The following is a 22041-nucleotide window of genomic DNA, read 5'->3' as shown; positions in this document are numbered from 1 at the left end:
ATAGTATTGCATGTCAAAGAAAGTGCAGAAACTCACAGTTTAGCATGTAGAAAAGGTCATACTTGCATGTCGAAAAGGTCATAGTATTGCATGTCGAAAAAAGTCATAGTCATATTACCACTGTTGCGCTGCTGGTGTAGTGGTATCATGCAAGATTCCCATTCTTGCGACCCGGGTTCGATTCCCGGGCTGCGCATGCGTTTTTGGGTGGCTGTAATTCACGAGTTAGAGCCTAGTTTGTTGAAAAAAGTCATAGTATAGCATGTCAAAGAAAGTGCAGAAACTCACAGTTTAGCATGTAGAAAAGGTCATACTATTGCATGTCGAAAAGGTCATAGTATTGCATGTCGAAAAAAGTCATAGTCATATTACCACTGTTGCGCTGCTGGTGTAGTGGTATCATGCAAGATTCCCATTCTTGCGACCCGGGTTCGATTCCCGGGCTGCGCATGGGTTTTTGGGACGGTTGTAGCTCACGAGGTAGAGCCTAGTTGTTTAAAAAAAGTCATTGTTTTGCGTGGATAAAAAAGTGAAAAAGAAGTCATAGTATAGCATGTCGAAAAGTTCATAGTATTGCATGTCGAAAAAAGTCATTTTATAGCTTGTCGAAAAAAAGTCATAGTATATTACAACTGTTGAGCTGCTGGTGTCGTGGTATCGAGCAAGATTACCGGGCTGCGCACAGATTTTGGGGCAGTTGTAGCTCACGAGGTAGAGCCTAGTTTATTGAAAAAAGTCATAGTATTGCATGTCAAAAAAGGTCATAGTCGTATTACAACTGTTGCGCTGCTGGTGTAGTGGTATCATGCAAGATTCCCATTCTTGCGACCCGGGTTCGATTCCCGGGCTGCGCATTGGTTTTTGGGTGGCTGTAATTCACGAGGTAGAGCGTAGTTTGTTGAAAAAAGTCATAGTATAGCATGTCAAAGAAAGTGCAGAAACTCACAGTTTAGCATGTAGAAAAGGTCATACTATTGCATGTCGAAAAGGTCATAGTATTGCATGTCGAAAAAAGTCATAGTCATATTACCACTGTTGCGCTGCTGGTGTAGTGGTATCATGCAAGATTCCCATTCTTGTGACCCGGGTTCGATTCCCGGGCTGCGCACGGATTTTGGGACGGTTGTAGCTCACGAGGTAGAGCCTAGTTTGTTGAAAAAAGTCATAGTATTGCATGTCAAAGAAAGTGCAGAAACTCACAGTTTAGCATGTAGAAAAGGTCATACTATTGCATGTCGAAAAGGTCATAGTATTGCATGTCGAAAAAAGTCATAGTCGTATTACAACTGTTGCGCTGCTGGTGTAGTGGTATCATGCAAGATTCCCATTCTTGCGACCCGGGTTCGATTCCCGGGCTGCGCACGTATTTTGGGACGGTTGTAGCTCACGAGTTAGAGCCTAGTTTGTTGAAAAAAGTCATTGTTTTGCGTGGATAAAAAAGTGAAAAAGAAGTCATAGTATAGCATGTCGAAAAAAGTCATTTTATAGCTTGTCGAAAAAAAAAAGTCATAGTATATTACAACTGTTGAGCTGCTGGTGTCGTGGTATCGAGCAAGATTACCGGGAGCGCACAGATTTTGGGGCAGTTGTAGCTCACAAGGTAGAGCCTAGTTTATTGAAAAAAGTCATAGTATTGCATGTCAAAAAAGGTCATAGTCGTATTACAACTGTTGCGCTGCTGGTGTAGTGGTATCATGCAAGATTCCCATTCTTGCGACCCGGGTTCGATTCCCGGGCTGCGCATGGGTTTTTGGGTGGTTGTAGCTCACGAGGTAGAGCCTAGTTTTTTGAAAAAAGTCATAGTATTGCATGTCAAAGAAAGTGCAGAAACTCACAGTTTAGCATGTAGAAAAGGTCATACTATTGCATGTCGAAAAGGTCATAGTATTGCATGTCGAAAAAAGTCATAGTCATATTACCACTGTTGCGCTGCTGGTGTAGTGGTATCATGCAAGATTCCCATTCTTGTGACCCAGGATTCGATTCCCGGGCTGCGCACGGATTTTGGAACGGTTGTAGCTCACGAGGTAGAGCCTAGTTTGTTGAAAAAAGTCATAGTATTGCATGTCAAAGAAAGTGCAGAAACTCACAGTTTAGCATGTTGAAAAGGTCATACTATTGCATGTCGAAAAGGTCATAGTATTGCATGTCGAAAAAGTCATAGTCGTATTACAACTGTTGCGCTGCTGGTGTAGTGGTATCATGCAAGATTCCCATTCTTGCGACCCGGGTTCGATTCCCGGGCTGCGCATGGGTTTTTGGGTGGCTGTAATTCATGAGTTAGAGCCTAGTTTGTTGAAAAAAGTCATAGTATTGCATGTCAAAGAAAGTGCAGAAACTCACAGTTTAGCATGTGGAAAAGGTCATACTATTGCATGTCGAAAAGGTCATAGTATTGCATGTCGAAAAAAGTCATAGTCATATTACCACTGTTGCGCTGCTGGTGTAGTGGTATCATGCAAGATTCCCATTCTTGCGACCCGGGTTCGATTCCCGGGCTGCGCATGGGTTTTTGGGTGGCTGTAATTCACGAGTTAGAGCCTAGTTTGTTGAAAAAAGTCATAGTATAGCATGTCAAAGAAAGTGCAGAAACTCACAGTATAGCATGTCGAAAAGGTCATAGTATTGCATGTCGAAAAAAGTCATAGTATAGCAAGTCGAAAACAATTTATAGTATTATTGCATGTCGAAAAAAGTCATAGTCATATTACCACTGTTGCGCTGCTGGTGTAGTGGTATCATGCAAGATTCCCATTCTTGCGACCCGGGTTCGATTCCCGGGCTGCGCATGGGTTTTTGGGACGGTTGTAGCTCACGAGGTAGAGCCTAGTTTGTTGAAAAAAGTCATAGTATTGCATGTCAAAGAAAGTGCAGAAACTCACAGTTTAGCATGTAGAAAAGGTCATACTATTGCATGTCGAAAAGGTCATAGTATTGCATGTCGAAAAAAGTCATAGTCGTATTACAACTGTTGCGCTGCTGGTGTAGTGGTATCATGCAAGATTCCCATTCTTGCGACCCGGGTTCGATTCCCGGGCTGCGCATGGGTTTTTGGGTGGCTGTAATTCACGAGTTAGAGCCTAGTTTGTTGAAAAAAGTCATAGTATTGCATGTCAAAGAAAGTGCAGAAACTCACAGTTTAGCATGTGGAAAAGGTCATACTATTGCATGTCGAAAAGGTCATAGTATTGCATGTCGAAAAAAGTCATAGTCGTATTACAACTGTTGCGCTGCTGGTGTAGTGGTATCATGCAAGATTCCCATTCTTGCGACCCGGGTTCGATTCCCGGGCTGCGCATGGGTTTTTGGGTGGCTGTAATTCACGAGTTAGAGCCTAGTTTGTTGAAAAAAGTCATAGTATAGCATGTCAAAGAAAGTGCAGAAACTCACAGTATAGCATGTCGAAAAGGTCATAGTATTGCATGTCGAAAAAGTCATAGTATAGCAAGTCGAAAACAATTTATAGTATTGCATGTCGAAAAAAGTCATAGTCATATTACCACTGTTGCGCTGCTGGTGTAGTGGTATCATGCAAGATTCCCATTCTTGCGACCCGGGTTCGATTCCCGGGCTGCGCATGGGTTTTTGGGACGGTTGTAGCTCACGAGGTAGAGCCTAGTTTGTTGAAAAAAGTCATAGTATTGCATGTCAAAGAAAGTGCAGAAACTCACAGTTTAGCATGTAGAAAAGGTCATACTATTGCATGTCGAAAAGGTCATAGTATTGCATGTCGAAAAAAGTCATAGTCATATTACAACTGTTGCGCTGCTGGTGTAGTGGTATCATGCAAGATTCCCATTCTTGCGACCCGGGTTCGATTCCCGGGCTGCGCACGTATTTTGGGACGGTTGTAGCTCACGAGTTAGAGCCTAGTTTGTTGAAAAAAGTCATTGTTTTGCGTGGATAAAAAAGTGAAAAAAAGTCATAGTATAGCATGTCGAAAAAGTCATTTTACAGCTTGTCGAAAAAAAAAGTCATAGTATATTACAACTGTTGAGCTGCTGGTGTCGTGGTATCGAGCAAGATTACCGGGCTGCGCACAGATTTTGGGGCAGTTGTAGCTCACAAGGTAGAGCCTAGTTTATTGAAAAAAGTCATAGTATTGCATGTCAAAAAAGGTCATAGTCGTATTGCAACTGTTGCGCTGCTGGTGTAGTGGTATCATGCAAGATTCCCATTCTTGCGACCCGGGTTCGATTCCCGGGCTGCGCATGGGTTTTTGGGTGGTTGTAGCTCACGAGGTAGAGCCTAGTTTTTTGAAAAAAGTCATAGTATTGCATGTCAAAGAAAGTGCAGAAACTCACAGTTTAGCATGTAGAAAAGGTCATACTATTGCATGTCGAAAAGGTCATAGTATTGCATGTCGAAAAAAGTCATAGTCATATTACCACTGTTGCGCTGCTGGTGTAGTGGTATCATGCAAGATTCCCATTCTTGTGACCCGGATTCGATTCCCGGGCTGCGCACGGATTTTGGAACGGTTGTAGCTCACGAGGTAGAGCCTAGTTTGTTGAAAAAAGTCATAGTATTGCATGTCAAAGAAAGTGCAGAAACTCACAGTTGCATGTTGAAAAGGTCATACTATTGCATGTCGAAAAGGTCATAGTATTGCATGTAGAAAAGGTCATAGTCGTATTACAACTGTTGCGCTGCTGGTGTAGTGGTATCATGCAAGATTCCCATTCTTGCGACCCGGGTTCGATTCCCGGGCTGCGCATGGGTTTTTGGGTGGCTGTAATTCACGAGTTAGAGCCTAGTTTGTTGAAAAAAGTCATAGTATAGCATGTCAAAGAAAGTGCAGAAACTCACAGTATAGCATGTCGAAAAGGTCATAGTATTGCATGTCGAAAAAAGTCATAGTATAGCAAGTCGAAAACAATTTATAGTATTATTGCATGTCGAAAAAAGTCATAGTCATATTACCACTGTTGCGCTGCTGGTGTAGTGGTATCATGCAAGATTCCCATTCTTGCGACCCGGGTTCGATTCCCGGGCTGCGCATGGGTTTTTGGGACGGTTGTAGCTCACGAGGTAGAGCCTAGTTGTTTGAAAAAAGTCATTGTTTTGCGTGGATAAAAAAGTGAAAAAGAAGTCATAGTATAGCATGTCGAAAAGGTCATAGTATTGCATGTCGAAAAAAGTCATAGTCATATTACCACTGTTGCGCTGCTGGTGTAGTGGTATCATGCAAGATTCCCATTCTTGCGACCCGGGTTCGATTCCTGGGCTGCGCAAGGATTTCGGGGCGGTTGTAGTTCACGAGGTAGAGCGTAGCTTGTTGAAACGTGATTGTATAGCATGTCAAAAAAAGTGAAACAAAAGTCATAGTATAGCATGTCGAAAAGGTCATAGTATTGCGTCAAACAAGAGGGTGTTAATACCCCAAAGGCTTATTGATTTTATCTTCAGACATCCATATCTTGTCACATACTGACAGCCAACTAAAATCATTATCTGCAGGGTTGTAACTCGTACTCTAGTACAGACTATTTAGCCTTAAAATTTCAACTGATAAAGGCACAAGAAGTTCTTAAACAGATTACATTTACACCACTGAGCTCTGTATTGTCTGATTGATGGTATTAGCTCATACTGAGAGTTCAAAATATGGGATGGATTACAGTGAAATCTCTTTAACTGTTTTATTACACACTGGTCAAAGAGGGACAGAAGATTCTGATCATCTTTTTTTTTTTCTTTTTTTCTGATTATTTTCATTGCAGTTTGAACCAAACCCAATAACATAGATTTTAAGGATACAGGAAGGTTCCCAAACCAGGCAGTTAATCCATATCTGACTACAATTTCCAGAACGGCCTGATAAAAAACTCCATACACACGTATTCTACTTAAAAAAATACATTCTCTGGAGCAGCAGAGAAATACCCGGTCAATGTGAATATTCCAGCCTAAAGTGCCATCCATGTGGATACCAAGACACTTACAGATATGAACTTGTGTAATTGGTTGGCTTCAACTATCTGTGGGGACGGCTGCTTCCCTCCTCTAGAAATATGATGGCCTTCTTCACCCACTGCAGTTATTTTAGCTAGTTTGTCTGCCCTACAGCTAGTTAAATTTGCTTTATTAATAATATTGCGATTTCAACTTTTTGAAAGATTTTATCCCCTCGGGGTGCAACTCCCTAGATAGACCCTTTTCTCCCCCCTGTGGTCAGTTTCCCAGGTCCAGAGAATTGTGTAGCCCTGAGGACTCAGTCTCTGTTTGTGCATAGTCGACCCAGAGGTGAGGTATCAGGGAAAACTAGCGAAAGGCATTCAGGAAGATTTATAATCATTATTATTCTATTATATCCACTGCTGCTGTTATTATCAGTAGTCATATTTTTTCTATTAACACTACTACTATTGCTATTGCTTCTGTCATTATGTATCATTTGTGTCATATGGATGATAGATGACTTTATTGTAAATCTATTATGTTGTTCATTCTGTACACGACATCTATTGTACTTCTGGCCATCCTGGGAGAGGGATCCCTCCTCCCCGGATCCCTCCTCCCTGAGTTTTTTCTTTCCCTGTTAAAAGTTTTTTGGGGGGAGTTTTCCTTTTCTGATGGGACAGAAGATGTCACATGCTGTATAGTTTGTTGAAAAAAAAGACATAGTCAACAACTGAAGCAGACATTGTTAATGGTAAACAATCATCTAATATGCTAAATAAAGTAGATTTGTCTCTATTTAATCGAAATAATACATACTAACATGGATTAAACATGTTCTGCATGTAGATTTATGTTAAAATATGTTGCCAATGTTATTAGGGAGCTGTTTGCGGTAAACAACCTCTGAAGGTTATCTTCTCTGCACAAAAGATGACGGGAAAACTCCGACCTCCGAGAGCAACATAAGGCTACATGTTGAATTGGAGTCATACTTAGATTTCATAGAGACACAGCATGACACTGGGAGAGAATATTCTGTGGAGTTTTACCTCTCTGTCCTCGTCCATTAGATTATAGCTGGCTGGCCGTGACCAGCCACTGGAGCAAATTGTCAATTATGATGTTTATTGTAGAGCACACAGTCGACTCCATGGCCTCAGGGGGGAGGTTGGATACTGCTGAGGAGGCGAACCTCAATCCTCTCCTCTCATCTCGCCTTCTTCCTCGCTTCATTCTTCCTCCAGGCTAATTTGGTGGCTGGTCTGTGTGACACCTGCCACCGAGCCAAATGGAGATAACCATTTCCCCATGGATTTCCCCTGGGAGAGATAGGAGGAGGGAGGCCTCTTTCATATTTGTCTGGGTGCTCCTGAGGGCCAGTACTGGCTATGGACAGGTAGAAATGGCCCAATATCAGTGCTCATTATTAGAATTTAGTGTATTTGTAATGACAGATTAAATATTATACATTTTATGTTTTGACATCAAAATCTGACTAAACAAAAAACTATCAAAACAAGGTAAAATTACAAGATTTTGTGGTTTTATTCACATATACAGTACAAACATTCACTTTTTGTTACTGAAGTGCAATTTACAGACCTTAGCAGCGATTCTTCATATACTTTAATTTACATGATAATTAGACATTATAGGATCTCTTTCACATCTTTGTCAACATCTTTTATACATATGTACATTCTTAGATACAGTATTGCCATTCAGACATGCCTTATATTTATTGTCGCTCAAAATAAATCTTTTTTTATGGCTAAAACAGCCATTATGAAACATGGTGTAAAGCAATGAGGAATGCTGTTACCTCTGTTGACAATCAATGTCAACTCTGTAGTTATGGAGTGTGGGCTGATGATGACCACTCAAACAATGAAAATCTGCAACACATGTTGGTGAAAAACATACACTTTTCACTAAATCTGATCTTAAGGTGTTAACAATGAATCAGACAATATGAGTTCCTGAAAATGGGGGCAGGGATCAACAAGGGCACCGCAACAAAATTCTGCCTAAGGGCACCCCAAAAAGGTTAATCCGACTATGCCTCTAACACACAGACTAGTAAATGTCTACCAGAAGTTAACCAGTTAACCTAGTCATGATGCTTTTAAAGCCTTGAAAGTCAAGGTGAAACGAATAATGCCTTTTTAACCCTTTTAGATCCCATCCCGTCAAATTGTGCACCTATTTAACCAAAAACTAAATGAATACGGATATATGAAAATCCAATAATCTTTTCTTCCTGTAAAATAAAGAATGGCGTGTGCTTATATAAGCTAGAAACAATCAAATTCAACCAATAATATCATGACATCCAACAATCGATCAATCTGCAAGTTTTAAGGACAAAGGCCCCGTTTTTTCAAACAGCTTCTTACTTCAAGGAATGAAGCCTTACAAGAACCAAGACCTTACAGAAAGAACAGTTTTGTTTTTTCACATGAGTTTTCTTTTTTGTGAAATTTCTAAAGTGGGCGGGGCTTCATTGAGAAAAAGGTAATGTCCCATACTACGTCATTGTCATTCAATCCACAGCCACACAGCCATGACGAAGCAGCTGAAATCGTGAGCGTTAAACTTAATAAATGATCAGTAAGCATGTTTTTTTCCGAACTTTAACTTTTGATAAATAAGTCAAAAATAATTGAAGGATATTTAACGAGATATATAACCAAATAAGTTTCCAGGGGCTTCGAAACTGTCATAAAACAAAGAACATCACATGAACAGCAGATGAAGAGGCAGAACTTTGCTACTACTACTGAGGAATCTTGGCCAATATCCTAGACCTATTTAAGACCAAAGGAAACACTGGTCTAGTGAATGGGAAGCTTGACTCAGCTCACATTTGGGTCAAGTTCTCTCTTGTGTGCAGTCAACAATTTGGTTTGCTACTGTATCCTCACTGGAGCACTTGATGCTGCCAGAACAGGGGCTCAGTAGGAGCAGTAGAGGGAAACAACAACCAAACATGACCACTAGATGTCACTCTCACTACTGAGATTTCACTGCTGACTGAGCTGGTGGCTGGTGCGGACAAATGCCTACTATAAAATCCTTGAAGATAAAACAGCAATGACAGAACAACACAGTCATGATCACAATGAATATCAACACTAAGGCTGCATAAAAAAAAATAAAAAAAAATCACACACACACATGTATGTTTACATCATGAAATATGTAGAGAAATAAAAAATTGTGTGAGGTACAAATGTACATGATCAGTGATCAGTGATGTCTGTATCCACCTCGCTGATGTTTTATCTTTAAGTCATACATACCTGCTTTGTGTTTAGGTGTGTGAAAAACAGTGTTTCAAAATAAAGGTGACCACAGCGCTGACAGTTAAGGGGTTTGGGTTTACAAAACTTGTCGCCACCTTGACTACCTGTTCAGAGCGGGCATGACCACAGAAAGAAAGCGCCAGTCGATCAGGTCAACAAGGCCTAATGAGTCACGACCTAAAGTCACCACTCTTATTGGTGAAAACAAACTTCCATTCAGATGAATGGAAACTGGTTACAGCAGGCTGAAAACTGAGGTCAACTGAGTCACAAGACAGAAAGAAAACGGAAATAAAATGAGTATAAAAGAGAGGGTAAAAACAGAAAAACACTCCCGTCCTCCATCATCACCTCCACCTGTACTTAAACAAGCTGTAATGGCTGCGTTTATGCACCTCAGTTCTTTTCCTCTTCTCCATGCAGTGGGTTGAGGTTGGGAGGGGAAAAAAAGAGGGTGTATTAACCTGTCGTCATGTCGTGTTAACCTCCACCGCGCTTGAAAGGCAGTGGGGCTTGAGAGGCGGAGGGGGAGACGCAAGCGAAGAGGAGAGAGTGAGAAAGAGGACGTGAGGGATATAGGTGGAGGGCTGAAGAAAATGTAAAAGGGGGAAAGGAGGGAGAGATGGAGACAAAAGGAGGAGGAAGTCAGGAGTCAAAGGGTGAGTCAGAGATGGAGGACAAAGATAGAAATGAGAGAGGAAGGTGAGGCGGGTTGAATGCAATGGTGTGTCCCTCTCCTTTTCTCACTCTTCTCTTCCTCTATCACCCGTCACCCTGACAGGCCCGGTAATTGGACGTGGATCTCTCTCTCTCTCTCACTTTTTTCCCTTTTCTCTGTCTCTCTCCCCCATGGCTCGGCTCCTCAGCGGGAGCCTCGGGGCCCGGAAATAGCTGATGACAAGATAGCGGCTGCCTTTCATTCTGCTCAAGGTTACCCCACCCTTCCTTGACAGCTGAAGAGGGGGTATTTAGGTGTGTGTTTGCTTAAACGTGTGTTTGTGCGTTTGAAGACGGGCAAGAAAAAGAAAGGGTCTGTCCTTTTATGTCTGTTTTCTTTTCAGCCTGTCCAGTTGACCTTCCTCTTGTCGTGTTTCTGTTGGTCGGATGGGCGGCACATTTAGGATGGCACATACACAACACACACACACACACACACACACACACACACACACACACACACACACACACACACACACACACACACACACACACACAGTGACAATTCCTTGACTTTAGAGTTTACACTGGTAAACTTCCAGGTATGAAGGTGTGAAGCAGGATGTTGCTAAAGAGCATGGAGTCATCTTACCCTAAAAAAATAAAGGTAACACACACACACACACACACACACACACACACACACACACACACACACACACACACACACACACACACACACACACACACACACACACACACACACACACACACACACACACACACACACACACACACACACTCTTCTCCTCAGACCGACAGCAGGAACTGTTCCTGCTCCGGCGGTTTCTTGACCCAGGTCCCAAGGCCCGTTTCCTGCAGAGATCTGAACCACTGCTGCTTCACTGTCTGGTAAGGACGTGCCGCCATCTTGGCGTCGCAGTACATGAGCTGGCGTTCCTCCGAGCCGAAGACGTGGATCCCCGACTGAAGAGGGCGAGCGAGGAGGGAGAAAAAGAGAAGAGGAAAGACAGAGAGAGAGAATGAGATAGTAATTGGGAGTCAGATAAAAATGACACTGAGACAGACATGAATATAGGAAGGGAAAACAAAGAGAGGGGAATAAAGTCAGGGCAGAGAGGCTAAAGGTTTCACGAAGGGGGAGAGAGAAGAAGAAGAGCAAGCAAAACAAAACGAATGAGCCGGCACAAATGCATTTGGGTGGGGTTGGGAGGTGGCGGGGTGATGGGGGGGCTTCAACAGCTGTGTAATCTCCCCATTTAAATTTCACAAGCAATTGAACATTCTCTGTGCTTTTTGTGCATTCCTATTGTCGCGAGGGGAAACAATGAAGATCCGCAGAGAGACAAGTGGGGGGAGAGAGAGGGGGGGAGCAAAAGTTTCTTTTGGAGATTAGTGCGACTGCTCTTGCGTGGCCCTTATATACGGCGCGCGGGGAGCACTTAGGGTGGGGGCCTCCTCGAGTGCTCCTCCAAATAATTATGGTTTCATAGTCATTATGCTTTAACGGCCGCCATTTGGTGATGCAGGCACTGTCTGTTACATAAAGTTGGGATGGAAATGAAAGTGCAGCGGGTCCGTGTGCTGACGTTAAAGATCCGAGCTGCCAGTTTTTTGATAAGCCGCATAGAGAGCAGATGTTGCTGGGGCCGACAAATTTATCTACGGCAGAGAGGAAACTCCACGTATTCTCCACAGAGCGCTCACCTAGAGCCACAGCGGCGCTCTGTGACTCTGATTTTAATACATGTGTCTCTAGAGTTACTGTCTCTGTATTAGAGTGTATGTGCTCGCCTGTAATTCGAAGGATAGCATATTGTTTTTGAAAACAACTGAGCAATGCCTCTTGCTCTCCAGCAGAGGAGCATTTACAGGGAAGAGCAGAGTGGTGGAACAGACATTTATTCATATGAAAATGTGACTATTGTTCCGACTCAGATAAATTAAATAGAACATCATAATATTTCTTTCCAGCGAGTAAAAGATACACTGTGGAAGGTGGTTTTTAATTAACATTTAAATGAGTCGGACATTTTCACAGCAGATTTTTTGACAATTCATAACAAGCAAAGCACAGTGTAATTAATAATATTAATAATGATTGTATTCCGTTGAGTTGTGCCAGTGCCCTTTGTATTGTGCACGGCGGTATCCTCAGATGGAAAAGAGCTATCATTAATGTCGCACCTGTGCTTTATCTACCAGAACGCAAAACGTCTGCTGAAAAAAAAGCTTATTAAGGGAGTGGAGCCACTTTTTTAAATATTTTGACCACTGGAAATCCCCATTTCTTGTAATGATGACCTCAATGTACAAACAACTTAGAAACACAGGAATAACGTGGATAATTTAACACTGTGTTATAGCCATCAGTTTTTCCTATCTCAGCTTTGTTTCTGAGGCCCATCCATGGTTTAGGGTTTCACCATCAACTCTGGTTAGAGCCCTTTCTGCAACCTTTGTCGCCCTCATTTCCTGTCACCCCTCAACTTTCCACTATCTACTAGTAAAGACAAAAACGTCCCAAAAAAAATTGTGATATCAAAAAAGTTTGATATCACAGATGGCTTTAAATACTACAATACCCATGACCCATACCATTGTCTATGTAATTCAAAACAGCCTAAAATATAATTAAGCTGCTGATCGGAAGGAAGCATTCCTCTCATAGATTCTCTCTCCCCACTGATAAATTTAGCTAAGCCCATTCTGCCCTGAAGTTACCTTGCCTGTGGATGGCCTCACCTTGCGGTAAAGTCTGTTCCAGCGGGCGAAGAGGGCGTGCTTGCAGAGACGAGAGGGTGTCCCTAAGTCCCGTCTCCGTCCTGTTGCCGTGTTGACCACCTCCAGCTGTGCATCACCCAGCGTCCAGTTCACACTCACACATGAGGCCTTCCCCGGCTGCTGGTACTCCGCAGTGCTCAGCCCTACAGAGACAACAACACAGGGGCAGAGAGAATGACTTTAAGTGGGTTTAATCTCCATTCAATTTAAGGTGTTGCCCCATAGCAGCCGATCCAAATTATCCTAAATGTGTAAAGCAAACACTTGTTAAAAGTCTTTGACAATGAAATGCACATCTGAGCAAAACAAGTATCTGAGTGAAAAATACCAATTTTCCAGTTAAACCTCCACTTTGTTGTTTCGTTTAACCTTCCATCACCCTTCCCTCAGTCTCTCCCTGTGGCAAATGGCAGACATAAAGTTTTGCCACACTGCAAAAAGCTAAGTCAACCTGGGCCTGAAACTGCATGGCTGTTTATTTGAAGCTTTCATACACCCCCAGAGAGAGGGGGAGAGAGGTGGGAACAGGAGGACTATTGAGCATATAAGCAATGTGTTCCTGCTTTTGTGTGAATGCTTGTCTGCTCTTCAGTTCCAGCAGTGAACAGTGTTTGAGTGTTACTAGCTAAGTACGACCACAGACATTATCTCCAGTCACAAAGACGAATCCTCCCATACACCGGACTATCTGTGTCTCTGTCCTGCCCTCTTCACCCTCTCTCTCTCTGAAATAATTAGCCTCGCTAGCAAAGCCCACCAAGCGCTCAGTCGAGGAAGAAGAAAGGCAGACAGAGGTAGAGGGAAAGTGGAGGTGACTGTCACATGGGTTCGATGTGGAGAATTAGCTGTCTGCATCGAGAGCATGGGTGTTGCCAGAGGTGTGAGTCCTATGACGGAAACAGAGGGGCCACCGTGGGTGTTTCATATAAGCCAGATTACAAGTATACTCGGTATAAGGGAAATGAAGAACTTGTGATTCAGTGTTCGTAGTCTCAAAAAACATTTGACTTTACGGCCCTGAGGCAGTAGAAGATTCTGAAACACATACTATTTAGGGATGGAGTGAGGAAACAGGGCTGGCAGCAGTTTCCTGCAGTGATAATGAGACACATAGTATAGTTTACATTTTGTACTACATTGTCATTTGCAAGTACCTTCATCATTTCAAGTGTTGATTGTAAAAATGAATGGTATATTTATACATATATATGGTGTTTATTAGAGAGCTTTAGAGGCTAGCTGTTTTCTCCTGTTTCAAGTAGTTATGCTAAGCTACGCTAACCAGTTGCTAAAATGATGTCCATATTTAGCATGAGAGTGGTATCTTTTCATCCAACTCTTGGCCAGAAAATTAATTACTTCCCAATATGATGTACTATTTCTAATACTATTATGAAAAAGAAAGGACTTAGAGAAAAGAGGAAGCTGCTCATCTGATTGTCAGGGTAGATACGGAAAATAATAGCTGAGTTAACATGTAGCATCTGGGCTTCTGCTTGAACATTATATCCATTCTAGATCTGTAAAACTTCAGAGAGGAATCGCTGTATTGAATTTTACCTTGACTTCCAACCCAGTTATTTATCATATCATGCAGTGTTAAAGGTACCTTTGCAGGAAATCAGCAGACAGATTCCAATGCGGAGGTTGAACAGCAGCTGCCTCTGATCTCCCCGTCTGACAGACAGCTTGTTATAGTTCAATACCTGATGTACAATACCACAATACATGCCTGCAGATCATCTCCCTCCTTGCCACACTCATTTTCCTGTCTTCACTCTTCCATTCACCAATCTCAGCTCTTCTTTTCTCTAGCTCCTTGGAGCTGGAATGAATTGCCTGCCACAGTAACAATCCTCCAAGTCTCTTATTACCCATCTCTTCTCTCTTGTGGAGACGCACCTCTTTGAACAAAAGACCCCCCTATCCATCCTGCCTTTTTTCTTCCTCTCGCTCTATTCATGGCTCATTTCATCCCTTCAATGGACTTGACTCCTCTGTTTCTGTAATAGCCAATTTGATTTTTTTCCCTCAATGAAGACTTGATCAATTTCTCTTCTTGGAAGTGTTTGGCAGACATGAAAGAGGCCGAATCGGAGCCTTTGGTTATGGGATTCATAACTGTACAGTACACGTACCCGCCGCGGCTTGATATGTGAGGCTTATGTGGAGCCTCAGCCTTTGTGTTTATGTGTACACAGTGCATCTAGCCTGCATTACTTTAGTACTGCAGGGATTTCTAAAGGGTTCCTCCTGGGGGTGGAGCAGCAGAGGAGTAGTGGTTCTCATTTATGAGAAAGGTATGATATGTGACTGAAAGGTTGCCTTTTCAAATCTCTGAAACACTTGGTAAGAGTGATCTCTATTCGCCTTAAACACTTCACCCATAACATGAATACAATACATATAATATCTACTTTCTGCCCTAACAGGTATGCAGTTCCAACATAGTCCTATAAGGCCAATGGATATTTCAACAATCAACGCAAGTCCTTACAGATCTAGATCTGATCTATTACGTCCTGTAAAAAATTGTCGAAGCAGCCTTCGATCACATAAAATCAACAGGCCGCAAGACATGCATCGGTCTGATGCATGTATTTGGCCAGTAATGCACTTCTTTATAATACGCATTTGACGAGTTATTTCAGAAAGAAGTAGTTGAGGGGTTACAATTTGAAATCGTGAAATGTGAACACAGCAGGGAGTAGCTGTAAAACAACCACGTACCCTCAATAAACAGCAACACTGCTGGTGAACAATCTGTATTAATGTTTCCTGTGTCTACTGTTGTCCTGATTCTTCTTATCCCGTAACAACAAAGCCCTGCCACAGTTTCTGTTCACGCTGCGGTGGAAGTGAACGGCAGGACGAGAGTGAAGGACAAGTCAGCCCATCGATGTGTTTGGCCCTCGGGGTTCAGGTGTAGCTGCTTTGGCCGAGTGTGATAAGAGCGGTCCCTGCGATCCTCGGGAATTTCCTCTGGGGGTGTTGCTTTTAAATAACCCTGGACACACAATAGCCGGGGAGCTCATCAGAGCCAATGAAAAGATGGAGGAGGAGATGAGAGGTGGTGGGGGAAGGTACGCGCACATCTGAATGCAACCAAAGACCTCTTTTTCTTTATTCCCATCCTGCCTTGCTGTCTCCCTCTCTTCCCCTCAGCATGTCTCTCTCTCTCGCTCTGTCCGAGCTCCTTTCAGATTGAATGGCTGTCTGATAAGGGCTGTGATTACATTGATTTGGAGTAGGGCCATCTCAACTGTCTGTCCATCCTTCCTCCTCTCCTCCCTTTCCTTTCGCCCTTCTACCCTTCAATAGACTAAAGCTAGTCGTGGTACTGCAGGTGCAGTTTGGTATGTGTGGACAGACGGAAAACACACATCATTGTGAGGCGTGTCAGAGGGAAGGGCAGAGAATTTAAAGGAGGATGCCACCTCTGTTTGAGTAAAGAGGATGTCTGAAGGTAGAGGGCCTATCTATGTCATTTGTCAACACGAACACTAAGAAACAAGTAAAGCACATTCTGCAGCATCATTCTTGAAAAAAATATTGTTTACTTACTGCAAGGCGTATTATAGTTAGAATGAATAACTTAATATTATAACTAAGTAGAATTGATGAACAAATGGATTGTACCTGAGCACAACTCTCCAAATAATAACTGCAGCCCCTAATATCTAAAACAGAAAACTCCATTCTGGACTACTCAGATGACTCCATCCAAAAAGCTATGGAACAAATCAAGAAAAATGCCCGCTGAGTCCGTGGTTGGAAGATCCAATGATAAATTTGTCCCAACTATCATCGCCAGAGGACAATTCAGTGCATTTATCAATCTTGATGAGGATAGGCCTCACAAAATATTCATCCTCATGGCACCCAATTACCCGGAGCGCAGCCCCGCAATGCAAAGAGCTCCTATGCCCTTCAAGAAGCATACTTGAAAGCTGATAAAAGTATGGTAGATGCGGAGAATGTATCAGCTTTATCAGTGGACGCTGGTGACTCCAAAAATTGGAGAGGACAGGAGGAAAACCAACAAACGGCATCATGTTATATAGTTCTTCTCTTGTTTTGCACCTTCATTTAATTAAGCTCAGTACTGATTGATTATTTGCTCTCATGTTTCTAATTTGTGTATGTCATATAGCCTGCTGCTGGATGCTGCACAGATTTGTTGCGTTGGCTAACACGCGAAGCTAGCTATATATATATATATATATATATATATATATATATATATATATATATATATATAAATATATACATACACACGTATGTTCTCATTAACGATCCCTAGAAACAAAATGTGCCCTACATTGTTGTGCGTCTCTGTCGCTCAGCCACTCTGGCTGGCCTAGATCTGAAGTGATGGCTGATGCAGTTTCTACAAGTTGGGTGTCATTCAGATCCTTTTCCAGCATTCATCTTCGCTACAAACGAAAGCCTCAGGTCTCAGCGGAGCCCTGGAGGCAGACATGCCAGACAACTTCATAGCTGTTGCTTGCCTGGCTGGCACAATGTAACTGTAGAGAAGCAGCGGTACATGAGTTTGTCAAGCGAATGTGTTTGTGTGTGTATGTGTGTGTGTGTGTGAGGGGGATGTTACATGTGTGATCTGTTGTGATTAATTTGGTAGGAGCTGACATATTTATTATGTAAATTATTATCTCCCCATCTGAAAATACAAAGATGCTTTTATTTCCCTGTTTAAAGGCAGGGTGACGAGAGAAAGCACAGTCTGTCATTTAGCTGGAGTATATCAAAATTAGGTAAAAACAACTTTCACTAGACCACTTGAGAGCCTAAAAAAGATCGAAGCAGATCAATTAACCTGTGAATTCCTAGTGTGTTTAAATTGTGTTTTTGTCTGCCTTGTTAACACTTGTTAACACTGCCTTGTTAACACTTGTTAACACTGCCTTGTTAACACTTGTTAACGCCTTACATTCATCAGGTGGACACAAATATGAATGATAAAGCTACTCCGTATCAGCTATATGTGCAAAGAAGCACCTGTTACAAAAGTGATTATATATCAATGTGTGTTCACAGCCTGTTTCTGCTGCCCCAAAGTAGCAAAACATATTCAAATAAGTAATCTACTCTTCCAAATAAGGGGAAAATAGTTGTTTGTTGTTCAACAGAGCATATTATTTGACATCAGCTTTTATGATTGAAATTGCATCTCTTATTTAAATCCACTGCCTTTTTAAAATATCAAAATTAGTTATGCTATATAATCAATACTCAAATCAAATGCTGTATCACTTTTGAGACCAACCATGTTCTGCTGTAGCAGGGTCACATGGATAATCACTTATGAAGGAAATTGACAAAAGCAACAATATTTCAGAGATAAATCATGTCATTTCAAGGGAATTGCGATAAGTAGATTTGCTTACAGATGTCAAGTCATTTTGCCAAATTTGCACTATTTGACCATCTTGAAAGCACTCAAACACATAAACCAAAAACTTCCAGCAAAATACATTTTCATTGTGCTGCATTCTGGTGTGAAGACTTCCCAATGTTTATCTAAATGTAATTTGTCTAAATCACACTGAGACATGTCCGACTGTCGGTGTTGTGGTCGTACCGCTGAGCAGAGGCTGGTTGCGTCTGTGCGTGGCGGGCAGCGGGCCCAGGCGCTCCTGTCGCGTGTTCAGAACTCTGCCCAGATAGCCCGTGTGGCACAAGCTGCCGACGGTCACGCTATGCAGGTACACCGGCTCCACAAAGTGGCTCAGCAAAGCCCCCTGCAGGCCCAGGATGTTCCATCTGAGGGGGGGAGCAAAGAGAGAGGAAGTCAGGGAGAGAGCCGTACGATTGTTTGAAAAGTAGATGGGGAAGGAAGGATGAGAGAGGAGGTCGAGAGGAAAAAAAGGTGGAAAGAAGGATGGAAGGCAACAGTTGGAGGGAAGGGAGAACACGTGGGAAGAGAGATAGAATCAGGGCGGGAACGGAGGAGAGATGGGTCGAGAGAGGAAGGGTAAAAAAGAGAGAGAGAGAGGCATGTGAGAGCTTCAATGACAGGTAGAGACAATTTGATCATTATCTTGATGTGGGACGTGATGAATAACAGCTGCTGGACTGACAACACACACAAACAGACACACACACACATACACAATCTGACGGACACACCCGCCCGCCTCTCCTCTCACATTTTCCCTGGTTCAGCGACACAAACCATCATCGCCACCTACAACAACACTGCCAAAGGTCAGTCCATCAGCATTCACGACATGGAACAACACATTACCATGTGTGCATTCATCAGTGCCATTGAGGTTAATGCACTGCACGGGGCTGCAGGCTGCAAGCTTCCGCCGATTGCTCGACGCGAGGGGCAATCACCTCCGGATTTGTTTAGGGAGATCCACGTGTGACACAAAATCACTGTGGGGCTAATCCTGCCAGCCGCACCGACGCCGGATACTGTAGCCAGCTGGTCATGTGCCACCTACTGTCGAAACCCCCTCTTCAGTATTTAACCAGCAGATGCTAATTTATGGATGGAAAATGATAATTACCGTGTTTATTATCATTCCTGCCCTTCATGGAGAGAGAGAGAGAGAGAGAGAGAGAGAGAGAGAGAGAGAGCGCCTGCTGTGTGCCTGAGCTGTTCACTGGACTAATGAACTTATGTGAGCCACAATCAGAAGCTCGAACATTATGCCACTAATTTTAAGATCATTGTTCTTTTTGTTAATCAATGTCACTTTATCATGGATGCAATTACAGCAGCTCCTTGTTTTCTCGCCGACTTAATAATCACTCATTACGGCTTCCTTTGCTCCCCGAGCAGTCAATCAACATCAACGGCTTTCTGGGAATCACCAAACGGGCTCAAAACGCACCGGCCTGCTGCCTACGCTTTACATACAATCTGTCAGCAAGATCTGTCCTATCCTCTCTCAAACAGGCGTGCAAAAAGTACACACGCTCAGTGCTCCACCAAAATAGAAATAGTTTAGCCTGAAATATTAATTTACCCAGAAAGCGACACCGTGAATCAGAAACATCTTCTAATCTCATGCAAGAAAAGACAGCCATCTGGCTTGGGTGTGTGAATTTAAAGAGAGGAGAGGGGAGAGACCTCCTCTCTCTCTCTCTCCATCTCTCCACATCTATCCTTTCTTCCCTCCCCGGTAAACGCCGACCATTAAAGTAATGTTCATCTGCATAAAACTGCAGTGGAATGGAGAACATCATCGTTATATGAAAGCCATTTAGGCCCCTCAATTAAATCCAGCTGTCGACTTCAAATCAAATATTAGCAAATGCGCTTCATAGGGCCTGGCTTAAGAAAACACAATGATGATCATCAGGTGGATCAATGATGGGGTGAGACATTGCCCATCATCAAAAAATGTTTATGATAAGAGCAAAGATCCTAAAATCCCTTATGGTCAAGGCTGAACTAACTATAATTATGTGCAGGAACTGAAGGAAGTGTGGGAATAAAAAAGTAATGGGAGGTTGCAAAATGAGTGTGACAGAGGACATGAAGAGTATCCAGGGGATCACTATAAGACTGCAGCAGTGTGTGTGTGTTGAGTCTGCCGTCCTTAGCTACTCTCAGTACCACCTTCCACCCTGACCTTGATAAACTGGCCCTTGGTGACCCACTCACTTTAACGACGGCCACCCATCATTTACACCGATATAAAAAAAAAAAGGAAAAAAAAGAGGAGGCTGCGGAGAAAAGAGAGCGCGTCTGCCGTCCGTGCCTGGCGGGATGGAGGGGAGGGGGAGGGGGTGGTGTAAGGGAAGAAGAGCAGGGTGTCCCTTCCCTTCTCCCTCCCACCGTCACTCTATTTTTTTGTAAAGTAATTGCTTTCACCCCTGTTGGTGACCTGGGTAGATTTAATCACACCATCTTCAGCCCTGGCCAACTGAATCAAATTGGTCAAATTAACAGCGGCTCCACAGGAGAAGGGTTCACCTCCTTCTCTCTCCCTCTCCCTCCTGCTATGTGTGTGTTTGTGCCAGTCCTTTCACACACACAACAGCGGCTCAGCTGTAGTCCTGCATGCCTCAGTTGGCACAGTGCGGTGCTTACTAGGCTAAATTCATGGGTTCAGTTCCTGTCGAGGCCCAGCCGTGGGAGAGAAACTGAGACTATATTAAAAATCGATTTCAGATATCTTACAAAATGCAACATCAAGGGTGGGAGTAAAGACTTAATATTGTTGAGTGCCTTCAATGTGTGCTGAGTATTTTTTATTAGCTATGTTGGCAGTCCACCAGTTTGGTTCAGATTGAAATATTCCATCAATTCATGGTTCCATGGACGCACCATCACGGGTCAAAATTGTCCAGTATTTAGGTTTATAAAAAAGAATACATTAAAAACTAATGACATTCCCATCAGCCTCAGCTTTACTTTGTGTTTAATGTGAATTAGCAAACGTTAGCATGCTAACACACTAAACTAAGATGGTGACTGTGGTAGAGATCGACAGCGCCACAGTTTTTAGAGCGAGGTGCGGAAGTTGCTCTATAACGACTGCAAGACCCAAGGGCATGATGGGAAACGCCTGCCTGTTACTTGACCAAAGAGCGAATTGGCTCTTAGTTTAAACAACAAACACCACGTTTTGTAGAAAATCATAATATTCTGTGTAATTGTAATATTTGACGCTAGCAGTAGTTGGCTATTAGTCTCATGTTGTGCATTGAAGGTTTAATCTGTTAACCATAGCTTGTTTGGTTGAAAATAATAATAATTAAAGTTATTTATATAGAACTTATCAAAAAGGGCAGCAACTATTAAGTGTTTTACAAGACAGACTACTACCCGTCTTCTTTCAAGACAAGGCGCAGTTTATCTTGAACAAGCCTAATATCAGCATGTTAGCTTTGACATTGTCAGAATTCAAACATGCTAATTTGAGCATTTAGCTAATAGTGCTGCTGTGCCTAAGTGCAGCCTTACATTGGAACTACTACTACCAGCCAACTACTACAGCTATGAATAATGCTAATAAAAGTTAAATAATAGTTTACTTTAAAGTATTAGTAGTGAATATTACCAAGTCAACATGCACTGTATGACGTGTTTATATATTGTTTATGAACAAACCAAACGTTATTTCTCACACAAACTAATAGTTGAATTAGTAAGCCATGAAAAAATACCTTTGCTCAATTCAATACACAGGATTTTGTAGCTACATCCTTACTTGGTCTAGTATGACCAGTAGCTTGTGGTGGCCAATGTTAGCATGTGTAAGCAAACCCAACATAGATGTGTAACTGATATTTCACTCAACTTCTCTCTAATTATGTGTTTGTTACATTGTGTTTTAGTATTTATCATTATCCTGTAACGCTTGTGGCCACAGTTTAGCAATATTTA

The 22041-nt window shown here is 42.5% G+C and overlaps 1 protein-coding gene and 16 non-coding genes across 17 annotated transcripts in view; 16 read left to right on the top strand and 1 right to left on the bottom strand.

Annotated features, from left to right (window-relative positions):
* The first annotated feature begins 125 nt into the window (after positions 1 to 125).
* On the top strand, positions 126 to 196 carry trnag-ccc (transfer RNA glycine (anticodon CCC)). The gene has a single exon. It is a non-coding gene; the product is annotated as a tRNA-Gly (tRNA).
* Positions 197 to 379: 183 nt separating this feature from the next.
* Positions 380 to 450, top strand: trnag-ccc (transfer RNA glycine (anticodon CCC)). Its single transcript has one exon. It is a non-coding gene; the product is annotated as a tRNA-Gly (tRNA).
* A 333-nt stretch (positions 451 to 783) lies between these two features.
* On the top strand, positions 784 to 854 carry trnag-ccc (transfer RNA glycine (anticodon CCC)). The gene has a single exon. It is a non-coding gene; the product is annotated as a tRNA-Gly (tRNA).
* A 183-nt stretch (positions 855 to 1037) lies between these two features.
* trnag-ccc (transfer RNA glycine (anticodon CCC)) lies at positions 1038 to 1108 on the top strand. The gene has a single exon. It is a non-coding gene; the product is annotated as a tRNA-Gly (tRNA).
* Positions 1109 to 1291: 183 nt separating this feature from the next.
* trnag-ccc (transfer RNA glycine (anticodon CCC)) lies at positions 1292 to 1362 on the top strand. The gene has a single exon. It is a non-coding gene; the product is annotated as a tRNA-Gly (tRNA).
* A 310-nt stretch (positions 1363 to 1672) lies between these two features.
* On the top strand, positions 1673 to 1743 carry trnag-ccc (transfer RNA glycine (anticodon CCC)). The gene has a single exon. It is a non-coding gene; the product is annotated as a tRNA-Gly (tRNA).
* Positions 1744 to 2180: 437 nt separating this feature from the next.
* On the top strand, positions 2181 to 2251 carry trnag-ccc (transfer RNA glycine (anticodon CCC)). The gene has a single exon. It is a non-coding gene; the product is annotated as a tRNA-Gly (tRNA).
* Positions 2252 to 2434: 183 nt separating this feature from the next.
* Positions 2435 to 2505, top strand: trnag-ccc (transfer RNA glycine (anticodon CCC)). The gene has a single exon. It is a non-coding gene; the product is annotated as a tRNA-Gly (tRNA).
* Positions 2506 to 2718: 213 nt separating this feature from the next.
* Positions 2719 to 2789, top strand: trnag-ccc (transfer RNA glycine (anticodon CCC)). The gene has a single exon. It is a non-coding gene; the product is annotated as a tRNA-Gly (tRNA).
* Positions 2790 to 2973: 184 nt separating this feature from the next.
* Positions 2974 to 3044, top strand: trnag-ccc (transfer RNA glycine (anticodon CCC)). Its single transcript has one exon. It is a non-coding gene; the product is annotated as a tRNA-Gly (tRNA).
* A 183-nt stretch (positions 3045 to 3227) lies between these two features.
* trnag-ccc (transfer RNA glycine (anticodon CCC)) lies at positions 3228 to 3298 on the top strand. The gene has a single exon. It is a non-coding gene; the product is annotated as a tRNA-Gly (tRNA).
* Positions 3299 to 3507: 209 nt separating this feature from the next.
* On the top strand, positions 3508 to 3578 carry trnag-ccc (transfer RNA glycine (anticodon CCC)). Its single transcript has one exon. It is a non-coding gene; the product is annotated as a tRNA-Gly (tRNA).
* A 184-nt stretch (positions 3579 to 3762) lies between these two features.
* trnag-ccc (transfer RNA glycine (anticodon CCC)) lies at positions 3763 to 3833 on the top strand. Its single transcript has one exon. It is a non-coding gene; the product is annotated as a tRNA-Gly (tRNA).
* A 308-nt stretch (positions 3834 to 4141) lies between these two features.
* Positions 4142 to 4212, top strand: trnag-ccc (transfer RNA glycine (anticodon CCC)). Its single transcript has one exon. It is a non-coding gene; the product is annotated as a tRNA-Gly (tRNA).
* A 434-nt stretch (positions 4213 to 4646) lies between these two features.
* On the top strand, positions 4647 to 4717 carry trnag-ccc (transfer RNA glycine (anticodon CCC)). Its single transcript has one exon. It is a non-coding gene; the product is annotated as a tRNA-Gly (tRNA).
* Positions 4718 to 4930: 213 nt separating this feature from the next.
* Positions 4931 to 5001, top strand: trnag-ccc (transfer RNA glycine (anticodon CCC)). The gene has a single exon. It is a non-coding gene; the product is annotated as a tRNA-Gly (tRNA).
* Positions 5002 to 10676: 5675 nt separating this feature from the next.
* adarb2 (adenosine deaminase RNA specific B2 (inactive)) overlaps positions 10677 to 22041 on the bottom strand; it is a 166144-nt gene continuing 154779 nt past the window's right edge. The window contains exons 8-10 of the mRNA XM_054623126.1: positions 18274 to 18455; positions 12633 to 12814; positions 10677 to 10853 (exon numbers count right to left, since the gene is read on the bottom strand). Coding sequence (XP_054479101.1) covers positions 10677 to 10853; positions 12633 to 12814; positions 18274 to 18455 — 541 coding nt within the window. The remainder of the gene's footprint in view (positions 10854 to 12632; positions 12815 to 18273; positions 18456 to 22041) is intronic.

This window comes from Anoplopoma fimbria, chromosome 21 (genome assembly GCF_027596085.1).
Source record: "Anoplopoma fimbria isolate UVic2021 breed Golden Eagle Sablefish chromosome 21, Afim_UVic_2022, whole genome shotgun sequence".
Classification (NCBI taxonomy): Eukaryota; Metazoa; Chordata; class Actinopteri; order Perciformes; family Anoplopomatidae; genus Anoplopoma; species Anoplopoma fimbria.
This window is presented reverse-complemented; position numbering and strand designations above follow the sequence as displayed.